Genomic DNA, 11,438 nt, shown 5'->3' with positions numbered 1-11,438 from the left:
ATCTGACTTTTCCAGGTTTTAAGTGCTATAATCAGGCCCCCGGTGCATCTACCAACCAAGGAAACGTGAAAAAGATTAACCCAGTAACTTTGTTTTGGGAAGCCTTTTTCTGCAAGCGTCTGAGAAAACGAGCACGTCTGATTTCGCTTCCTTGGTGACGTTGCAAAGGGATCTCATTATGATATTACCGCCCCTTTATCTTTAAGTTTACACCCATTTCCACTCAAAATAGGCATTTTCAAAATGATATAATAAATGATCTGTGGAGTATTTTGAGCTGAAACTTCACAGACACATTCTGGGGACACCAGAGACTTATATTACATACTGTAAAAAGGGGCATAATATGTCTCCTTTAAAGTAAGATAAATCGGCTGATATTTGGCCATTTTGAAGTTAATGCATCAGCTAGTAACCATCTCTGCTTGGACACAGTTAACAGGAGTGGAATTATGAGTATGAGTAAATAAGCAAAATAAGCTTTTTTCTTTTCAGCGACTGTGTACAATCTCATTTGCTATCATTAAACTGTACATATATTATAACTCAAAAGTTTGGGGGTCAGAAAGATTTTTTAAAAAGAAATTAATACTTTTATTCAGCAAGGACGCATTAAATTGATCAAAAATGACAGAAAAGACACTTATAATATTTCTTCTATTTCTATATATACTATTTCTATATATATTATTTCTGAAAGATCATGTGACACTGAAGACTGGAGTAATGATGCTGAAAATTCAGCTTTGATCACAGAAATAAATTACATTTTAAAATATATTTAAATATAGAAAAGAGTTATTTTAAATTGTAAAAATATTTCACAATATTACTGTATTTTTGATCAAATAAATGCAGGCTTGGTGAGCAAAAGAGACTTATTTCTAACATCGTTCTAAATTTAAACGACAGTGTATCAGAATGAAATGATCTATCAGTCACCCTTTTCTCTAGATATTCGCATTGAGTCGTTGCAAAACCCATTAGTCGATTACTGAATGAAAGCAAACCCGGTCTCTCTCACCAGCTCAGACGGTGGACTGGGCCGAACGACCTGATTGAGCCGGTTGAGGAACCAGGACAGACGCACGTTGCGTGAAATCCTGTACTCCTCTTTCATCAGCAGGTACACCTGCTCAGCCTCCTCCACCTTCAGAGAGAAAAACACCAGAAAACAGCATTTAACATGGGAACTAACCTTAACATGTCAATATAGGAGCAACTTACTGCTAAAAAGCTGATCTTTGGAACTTGAAATGAGAAATAAGCCGCTTTTTGACAGATACAATATTAATCCTCATGATGTTGAATGTGTTTTAGTTATTCTGTACAGCATATGTTCACCATCTAACTACAGATTCCAACATCATGAAGATAAATAAAGGCCCTTTTGCATGTTTACAAATACAAAGGCTAAATAGAATATTGCATATACGTGTATAAAAGTATATTACAGAATAATTCTAATTATATTTTTGTTTGTTTGTTTCCATGCATTTTTCTAATTTAATACTGGCCAAGGAGGTGTCATCTAACATTTAGAATGTTTCATTATATTATATTCCTATCTGGTTATGTTTACTATGGGTTTAGTGGCTCTACAGACACCATAGAGATCTCTAGCCATCAGCATAACTGCATCCAGCATCTGAAGGGGTTGTTGAGTTTTTAGTTATCCTTCCAGAAACAAGTAAAAAGTAGTACAAAACTAAGGAAAAAATTTTATATTCTACTTCAAGACGCCAGACAAAGAAACAAAACTGTTTATCATACAAAAGAAAACAAAAACAAGAACAAAAAGGTCTTTATAGTTTGATTGCTGACAGGGTTAAATAGACACTGCAGTGTTTATAACACAACCTGCATTCACTGCTGGAGAATTTCAAAAAAGCTTCAGCTAAATGTGAAGAAGAACAGAGTTAAATGCATGCAGTGTGTCCTCATTCAATATCCCTCAGATATGAAGTAGATGAAGAGCATGTTGTTGTTGTCTGAGGGAGGGGCTGCAGACACATGACAGAGCTGCATTACACTGATTTACTTCCAACCTCCGCCTTAAACCTCTCCCAAATATCTCTTATTTATTTAACAGGTTAGAAAAAGGCATTCGGTGCAAGAATAACAGAATAAAAGTCTCACATTTTCCCTAAAATAAATGTTTTTCTCTGTTCTGTTTATGTGTTCTGTTACTTAACCAGTAAACAATTCCGAATGAACCGAATAAAACAAAGAAACACGGTCCAAATAAGAGTTTAGTTTACCTCATTGTCCTGTCTGTCTGCCATGCCGTGCTTCTCATTACTGGCAGGTTGATTTTGAGCGAGTTTTAGAGGGTTTGTGTGTCAATATCTGTAAACTGCAGCTCATCTGACTGCAGCTGCTTCACTTCCCGTTCCCGAATTCAAAATAAAAGCCCCGATACTCGTTCAAATGGAGAAAATTGTATATGCGCATTAATTATAATATTATTATTTTTACTTTAATTCTAACTTATAAAAAAATACATTAAAATATAATTTGAGAGAAAAGCTGAATTGGAAAATTTACATGAAATTATTATTTTATTTTTTTAAATATCTCGAATTCCATAAGAATTGTGCTAAGGAGAATTTTTGACTTCATCTTTGGCACAGTAGATGCACTGGAAATATAAACAGTTGAGATCTTAGCCTACGTTTTCTTCTGATAATTAAATTCGAAAAAATAATATATAAATATAAATCTGTAGCGATGCTATTTAAAAGGATAGTTCACCCAAAAAATAATTTACACACCCTCAAGTAGTGCCAAACCTGTATACATTTCTTTGTTCTGCCGAACAGAAAGGGAGATATTTTGAAGAAAGTTTGTAATCAGGCTGTTACATGAGGCACCATTGACTTCCATAGTAGGAGAAAAAAATACTATGGAAGTAAATGGTGCCCCAGAACTGCTCTGTTTCCCACATTCTTCAGAATATCTTCCTTTGTGTTCTGCAGAACAAAGACATTCATACAGGTTGATGAGTAAATGATGACAGAATTTTCATTTTTGGGTGAACTATCCCTTTAAGTTAGGAACCATTCTCTCGGACGCGTTTCCTTAAAGCCGGACTCCATTTCCTGCTGCAAGTGTTTGTTTACTTCCGCTTAATTGTGCCGTTTGGACAGTGGCGTTGAAATGCAGGTAAATTGTTATACGTTTATACTTCATGTCTATTTTTGCAGCTGTTTCACATTAAGAAAAACTCAGTTAGAATTAATGATGCAGCAGCAGCAGCACGCAGGTGTTGTGCGAAAATAGACCTTTTTGCAGTAGGTTTGTGTGCTGGCAAGCTAACTGTGGAGCGCTGCGCTGCAGAAAAACACGCGAGACATTGTTATTGTTTTATTATATCATATAAGAGCTGAAGGGGGATATGTTTGTGTTTTATTTCGACAGCAGCGGGAGGAGAAGCAGCTGGAGGCGTCTCTGGAGTCTCTGCACGCTCGCGTGGCTCATCTGAAAGGTTCCCTGCAGAGTTTTATATTGAAACTGGAAAACGAGCATGACAGACTCGCATGGTGAGTGAGAACTACAGATCTTTCCTGATGAACTGCTCAGTGGATCTGTCACTGCATTGACGCGGATGTTTTGAATCCAGGCCCTCAGTGCTGGATAATTTCGCCCTTCTGTCCGGGCAGCTGAACACCATCAATAAGGTGTTAAAAAACGAGAAGACCCCATCCTACAGGTCCCAGGTCATCATCCCCCTGCTGCTGTCTCCTGATCGAGACGAAGAGCTGGTGGTGAGCGTATTCACCCAGTCACTCTGCTTATGCCTGCCTAACTAGCTTTTTTTAAGGTACGACCTTTTCTTCTGTTACAGAAACTAACGGAGCAGCGGGTGCCTGTGTTCAGTCATGAGATTGTGCCGGATCATCTCAGGACCAAACCCGACCCGGAGGTGGAGGAACAGGAGAAACACCTGAGCGCCGAAGCGGCCCGGATCGGACCTGAAGTAGCTCAGGTAAACAAATCCAGGAGGGTTCTTTACTTGACTTAACAGAGCAACACCGTAGCAAGCATCTAGCAAGGCCTAAATCCCTGTCTCCAGATGATAAAGGTATTCAGACTAAATGAGGCTTCTGTAACCCTCTGGTACACCCTTCTGATTGTCAGTGCTCAAAACAGACCGAAAACAATAAGGGTTTTTATTTTTTATTTTTTTTAATGAAAGAAATGTACTATATTTTGTTTCAATTATATATATATATATATATATATATATAATTTGCTTATAATTGAATTTTCATGCATAATTATTGATTTCTATTAGATTTTGCTACTTCATTTTGGCTGATTTGCAGATTATATGCCAAAGCAATGCTGTTTTTTTTTATTTTTTAAATTTTGCATTCTTTTTTGACCTCGAAAATCGTGATTTTTTTTTGTTTGTTCTTGAAACCATTTAGCCTTTTCTAATCATGTCCACAACTCTTTTAGTGTTCATATTGCAAATGCCACAAATGTCACAATTTTATTAAAAAAAATTTGAAATCCTTTGTTTTGTTTTTTTTATTAAAAAAATTCAAAACAATATAAAAAAAATGTTCTTTCTTTTTTTGAAGGCCACCTCAGGGTTAACTTTCAAAGTAACTGATGTAGATACATTTTAAATGTGACCCAGGTCCACAAAACCAGTCATAAGGGTCAATTTTTTGAACTTGAGATTTTTTTTTAGAAGAATAAATAAGCTTTCCATTGATGTATGGTTTGTTAGGATAGGACAATATTTGGTCGAGATACAACTATTTGAAAATCTGGAATCTGAGGGTGCAAAAAAATCAAAATATTGATAAAATCACCTTTAAATCTGTCCAAATGAAGTTCTTAGCAATGCATATTAACAATCAAAAATTAAGTTTTAATAAATTTACAGTAGGAAATTTACAAAATATCTTCATGGAACATTATCTTTACTTAATGTCCTAATGATTTTTGGCATAAAAGAAAAATCAATCATTTTGACCCATACAATGTATTTTTGGCTATTGCTACAAATATACCCCAGCGACTTAACACTGGTTTAGTGCTCCAGGGTCACAAATGTGAAATGTATAAAGGCTAGTTGTTGAATTCTGTTCTGTTTTCTTTTTAGAAACAGATCCAAACACTGAATAAACTTTGCTCGAATCTTTTGGAAAAGCTGAATAATCCTCGTGACGACAGAGACTCTGAAAGCTCAGGTAGTTTAACCGTTGTGCCTAGTTTTATATTTGCCGATTTGTCACGTGTGCAAAGTCATTGATGTAGAATGGACATTTCTATTCAGCTTTGAGACAAAACAAGCCATCCTTCAATCCCGCCGACACGAACGCTCTGGTGGCAGCGGTGGGGTTCGGAAAGGGCCTGTCGAAATGCAGACCACCCGGATCTGTCCCTCCTGGTCACCCTGGACAGCCGACGATGTCAACAGGTCCCACACTACAGCAGGTCACAATCGCTGGGACCACGGGCCATCAGGCCGGCATGGGAGGACAGGTCGCCCAACAGCAGCCTGGACAACCTGGTACCACATTTAATAACATTCACAAACACATTTAGACGCAAAATCACCATTTATCATGCTTATACAATGTTTTTTAAAATTCTACACGTTCTGTTTTAACAGGTAAAATGCCCAGCAGCATCAAGACTAACATCAAGTCTGCATCCATGCATCCTTACAACCGATGAGTTTCATTCATAAATGCTGCATTTTGTGATAGGAAGTTTGGTATACAAAGCAAAAAAGCTCATTCGTTTTGTGCATTTTCAATAAACAAATTTGTTGAAATCGTGTGTTATCAAATTTCCTTTTATCACATCAGATTTCAGGACTTCAAAGAAATAAATTCAAATGTAGTACTGAGAAACACAACAGAGACACTGCAGTGAAAGCGCATTACACATACTAAACACAGTAGTGTATGTTAGTCAGTAGGTGGCAATGTTGGCTTTTTTATTGAATGTGTGTCTAAGGGCCAAGTACACTGCCAAGTTAGGCTCAGATTTTTTTTTTTAAATGAATAATTCATACTTTTATTCAAGGATGCATTAAATCAAAAGTGACATTAAAGACATTTATAATGTTACAAAAGATTTGTATTGTAAGTAAACAATGTTCTTTTGAACTTTCTATTCATCAAAGAATCCTGAAAAATGAAGTGTATCAGTTTCCACAAAAATATTCAGCAGCACAACTGTTTTTGGAACATTGGTTATAATCCGAAATGTGTCTTGAGCAGCAAATCAGCATATTAGAATGATTTCTGAAGATCATGTGACACTGAAGACTGGAGTAATGATGCTGAAAATGCAGCTTTGATCACAGAAATAAATTACACTTTAACAGATATTCACATAGAAAACAGCTATTTTAATTTGTAATAATATTTCACAATATTACTGATTTACTGTATTTTTTGGTCAAATAAATGCAGCCTGTGAGCAGAAGAGACTTCTTTCAAAAACATAAAAATCTTACTGGCCCCAAATATTTCAGTTTAAAATGTTTCATTTTAATTACAAGTTTAAGTGTTGACTTGGGAACTTTTACAATTTCATTATTTAATGTTCCTCATTTAGGAACAGTGTTATGATTAGTGACAATTAAGTGTACTTTTTGGTTTATTTTTTCAGCTGATATGAATGTCACATAATCGCAGCTGAGTGTAAAACATTCTGTTCATAGCCTCAATAACAAACAAGTATTACAAGGTGAATGGTTTTTTGACATGTATCATAGTTTTCTGTTTATCATGATGATTATGCACACATTGTGTTGCTCCATAAACAAATAGAAATCTCATACGCTTTAGGACCAGGGAAAAAGGCATTGTTCTTTTAACCCCACTGACTGTTAACCGCTCTTCTACCAGCAGCCCATGACTCGTGAACCCGACAGCATCACACACCTTCAGTAACACCTCACATCACGGGGGTGTTTAATGGTAAATCTGCAAGTGAAAATGAAAGCCATTTGGGACCCTTTTGAGTTCTTTGAGGCAATTAGCACATCAGGAGCATCGGCGGGTGATACATGAACCTTCTCAGAGGATTCCAAAATGTAATCACATTCCTAGATGTGCACATAAATTAGGTATAAAATTTCAGTTCCCTTTTGTGTTTTGTGGGTGTTAATGAATACATAAGAGTAAATAATTGCTGAGAATGAACTTTTACGCTTTTACCCACCAATTCAGACAGTATCAGCAAATATTCACCATTAAACATAGAACAACTGTAAATGGCAAAATACAGCAGTATGCAATATAGCAAGTGCAAAAAAATTCATTTTGGTTCTTTGGTTCTTTTTTTTAAGACTGGAACAAGTTTTGATACTGTATCCACCTAAAATTTTAACATAATCCTCATAGTTGTGATTTAGAGATTGTACTGATCAAGACATTGATCTTGAAATTACATTTCTTTGTCATTCTTTGTGATCAGTGCAAGTGCTCAAATGAACTTCAGTGGATTCATGTGGCCAAAAACACAAGACAAACGGCTTGCATTGAGTGCAGTGGGAACGTGGTTTTAAACCCCAGTTCATCCATATAAAAGTTTGTTTTAATGAGCCGATCAAAATCATGCCTGTGGATGTACAGCAGGAGGGAGATGCAATCATCATGCATTTCATATAGTGATTTAACTGGAATGGAGAGCAGGTCCCCGATGAGCAATAGAGACTAGAGCGGTGCACTTGTTTGACTACAGTAAGTACGCACCTAGCAACCACTCAGAACACCCTAGCAACGAGTTACAACCACTCAGAACACCTCTGCATTTTTATATCAACAACCTGGCAACCATCCAACACTGAAGGAATCATATAGCAATGCACTTTAAACCAATGAGAACGCCTTAACAACCAACAATGTGCTTTTGTGTTCCCCCCAAGAAACATCGCTGTTCTTCTCGTCTCATGTTATTTACATGAACAGTTTTGTGTTCAATCTCTTGCAGAGTTTCTTGGGGGAACACAAAACGTTTGCCAATAAACGTAACGTCACCAAACACTATTTCAGCGGCCTTAATTCAGGACTTATTTTGTCCTTTCATTTTTCCCATAGAGATTTTTATGATAGGATTTTTAAATTTATTAGTAAAACAAGTTGTACGGTAAATATAAACAGGCGATTCTTGGCCATTTTGCTCTACAATGTAAATTACACACACCCGTACTGAAATTTTGAATTTTGAAGCAGTTAGGTTTATTTTTTTTATTTATTTATTTTTTAAATGTATGTTTGTAATGAGTAACTACATAAGATTGTTTGTGGTGTGAGTGTGTGCAGTCTAGTTGTACAACTAAATGTCTAATACCAAAATTACACTGCAAAGGTGGGACAAAAGCTCTTCTGAAGTGGCATTTAGGCGTCTTTACACAGACTGTTTAATGCTGCTCAGAGGTGGCATAAAAGCATTGCTCCTTTAGATACTAGGGGCTGAGCTGGGTCAGAGCATAATTTAGTCTGGCTTTTATGCTTCTCCATCTTTTTAAATGTTATTAATGTCATTCACAATGCATCATGGGATTGTAGTTCTTTCCCTCACTAAATCTATTAAGTAGTCTTTTTGTCTGTTTTTCTTTACATTTTTGGCTTCAAACTTTTGGCTTTACGTTTTTTACTTTAAACTTTTTTTTTTTTTTTATTATGGAAAAAATTGATTTGTTGTTATTTGTGTGTTTATTATGTAAGCTTGCTTCCACCACAGGGAAAAAAAAGAAAGATAATTGTGACTTTTTAGCTAGATACAAACTCGCAATTCTGACTCCTTTTCTCACAAGTTTATATCCTCCAATTGACTTCTTTTCTCAGAATTGGGAGACATAAACTTGTGAGGTGCAATTGCGAGTCCAGAGGAATTCTGAGGAATTCTGACATTGTCCTACAATCGCAAATTTATCATGCAGTTCAGAGAAAAAAAGTCTGACCTGAGAGATGTAAACTCGCAATTGCAAGAAAAAATGCAGAATTGTGAGATTGCAATTACCTTTTTATGATTATTTATTCAGTGGCAGAAACAAGCTTCTATAGTTGAATGTTCTTGTTATTGAACAATTCTATGATCCATGATTTAAAAATGCAGTTCAGATTTTCAAGTGTGTGTCATTTTGCAGGGCATTTCCCAGCATTGGGGTGTAGGGGGAACGCAATGTGACAGCGGCCTATGTCTCATCTGAGTCTCAGACACCAGTTCTTCTGAAAACTCATCTGTCTACAGAGAAATACAGAGCTCACCAGATCTATTTTACCCAGGGAAGAAAAGAAAAAGCTTCCACATCACTGAGCTGAGACAGAAATAACAACAAACACTGACCCCTCTGACCCCGAGTACACACTCTTCAATAACTTATCACACAAATCAACTTAACCTGACCCCTACAAAGCAGCGGAACGCGTCAGAAAACAGTCAAACTGCAAATCAAACAGCCTTTTTGTTCTGCCAAACCTACTTTTAATCCTTCAAAACAGTGATAATTGTTTGACAAGAAAGACAGAATAGACACAGGTCTGGATGAGCAGGACTCTGACAATCTGCCATCGGCTTTCAAGGGTATTTAGATTGTATCCGCATCAGCGCGACGCGTCCCACACGCCCTTCACTTGCGCGCTCTGTTTGGAATCTGTGTTTCAAAGAGATAAGTTTGCTGTTTGTCTCGAGGCGTTGTTTTCAAAGATGCGCGTCTGATTCATTAACACGAGCCGCTTTCGGCGCTGTTTAACTTCCAACACCCACATCGCCAAAAGTTCATCTCGTCAGAACTGGCAGCGTTTTCGACGCGCGCTGCGGTTTGATCCACATCTATCGCGCGAGTGACACGAACGCAAGCGAATAGCGCGAGGCTCTTTCTGGAAAAGTTGCTGATCAGAGGAGCGTGACGCGTGACGGACGCAAACGGGACACTGTTACGTACGTCCTCCTGAATTAAGCAGAAAACCAACACCGACATCTAACCCGATCTCTATTCTCTCTCTCCTCTGTGACAACACGACACCAGCCATTAGAGAGGAACTTCACGCTCCTGCTGTGATGGAGCTGAAATCCCCGCAGCTATGCGCAATTCACGACCCTCATCCGGCGTGTCGATATGATAAAGCCATCGTGCAGAACATTTCTTTGCTCGATACAGACGAGGGGAGATCAGACGCGGCTCATCCTCCCTCTGGACACACGAGAGATCTTCGCTGCTCCGTAATCCGCGCACGGGAACAAAGACGCGCGGCTTTAATTCCTGCCCCGTAGACCTGAGAGATGATGTGTGTGCATTGTACTGGCATTGATTCGGTACATCATACGTGCATTATGCAGAACGCGCAAAGACGCGCACATCATAAAAGCCTCATTCTGTTGATTTTACCTTACAGCAGATGCATTTGGGCATGGCATTTCAAAACTTTTTGGGGGGAAATACACTGCATTTCTGGAACGTTTATGTTTATTTAAATTAAAAGGGAATTTTGTGGGCTCCAGAGTCTCGTTATAGTTTTGTGGTGTCCTATTTTATTTTCTTGCAGTGCCTGCATACAGTATATGGTCAGTCTCAGAATTTATCTTTGTTCCTGCACTTTTTATTCAACCATTCTGTGACATGCGTCAACTTTTACAAATAATGGTTTGATCTTTCTGACATCATATTGCGCATTTTCACTCAGATTATGTTACACTAAAAAATGCTGGGTTAAATATAACTCAGCATTTTTTAGAGTGCAGTATTTCATTGTGAATGCACTGATTGTACTCATTACAAAACACAAGAGTAATGATATATTAGAGAGTAAAAGATAAATAATCAGTTTCTTCAGGTGTGTTTCTCTGGTAATTTGAGTCTGAAAATTCAGAAGGAATCTTTTCAAATGATAAAACTGATCCATATAATGGTCATTATACTCATGGTGACATCTTTAAAGAGTTTAATGTGTGGTATCACAAGATAACATTTGATATAACAAATTAAATAGGATGCTGATCATGTTTTAATGCATTACTCTTTTTAAATGTATAACAATGAATTAGTAAGTATTATCATTTATTATAACTATAATAGGCCTAGAGTTTCGCATTATAGCCTATATATACATACAGTATATATTGTGTGTGTGTGTGCATGAATAAGTATGTTTCCCATGTCGTATCACATTATACATGTTATGCATTATTCATTGAACATTTTAATACATTATTCTCTTTAAATGTATAATCATGAATTGGCATTATAATGTAAATATCATAATAATATATAATAAAAATAATAATATATTAAATAATGAATATTAATGCATTTTTAGTTAATAATGAACAGTGTGTGTGTGTAACTATAAGATGTATTTTTAGGTTTTTATAATGCATTATATGTAGAGATTTCCAGTATAGGCCAATAATAACTAATGGACAATATCCTAAACCAGATCTCTGAAAAACACATTAAA

General features: G+C 36.7%; 2 protein-coding genes across 2 annotated transcripts in view; one reads left to right on the top strand and one right to left on the bottom strand.

Annotated features, from left to right (window-relative positions):
- Positions 1 to 2,384, bottom strand: part of LOC107708571 (protein SZT2-like) — a gene marked incomplete at its 3' end in the record, with an annotated part of 67,037 nt that extends 64,653 nt beyond the window's left edge. Inside the window, exons 1-2 of the mRNA XM_016512833.1 lie at positions 2,262 to 2,384; positions 1,025 to 1,150 (exon numbers count right to left, since the gene is read on the bottom strand). Of these exons, the coding sequence (XP_016368319.1) occupies positions 1,025 to 1,150; positions 2,262 to 2,285 (150 nt within the window). The remainder of the gene's footprint in view (positions 1 to 1,024; positions 1,151 to 2,261) is intronic.
- A 694-nt stretch (positions 2,385 to 3,078) lies between these two features.
- On the top strand, positions 3,079 to 5,762 carry med8 (mediator complex subunit 8). Its single transcript, XM_016512834.1, has 7 exons — positions 3,079 to 3,165; positions 3,421 to 3,542; positions 3,623 to 3,767; positions 3,848 to 3,988; positions 5,120 to 5,207; positions 5,294 to 5,530; positions 5,633 to 5,762. The coding sequence occupies exons 1-7, from the start codon at positions 3,160 to 3,162 to the stop codon at positions 5,695 to 5,697; spliced, it is 804 nt and encodes a 267-aa protein (XP_016368320.1). The 5' UTR covers positions 3,079 to 3,159; the 3' UTR covers positions 5,698 to 5,762.
- Positions 5,763 to 11,438: the final 5,676 nt, after the last annotated feature.

The sequence above is a fragment of the Sinocyclocheilus rhinocerous genome, unplaced genomic scaffold (genome assembly GCF_001515625.1).
Source record: "Sinocyclocheilus rhinocerous isolate Xijiao unplaced genomic scaffold, SAMN03320098_v1.1 scaffold566, whole genome shotgun sequence".
Classification (NCBI taxonomy): Eukaryota; Metazoa; Chordata; class Actinopteri; order Cypriniformes; family Cyprinidae; genus Sinocyclocheilus; species Sinocyclocheilus rhinocerous.
Note: the sequence above shows the minus strand (reverse complement) of the source record. Positions and strands in the feature narration are given on the sequence as shown.

Bases quoted from the DNA above. Each gene is read 5' to 3' on its own strand.
- med8 (XM_016512834.1), top strand. The intron at 3,768-3,847 runs GTGAGCGTATTC...CTTCTGTTACAG, and splicing joins ATCGAGACGAAGAGCTGGTG to AAACTAACGGAGCAGCGGGT. The intron at 3,989-5,119 runs GTAAACAAATCC...TTTTCTTTTTAG, and splicing joins TCGGACCTGAAGTAGCTCAG to AAACAGATCCAAACACTGAA.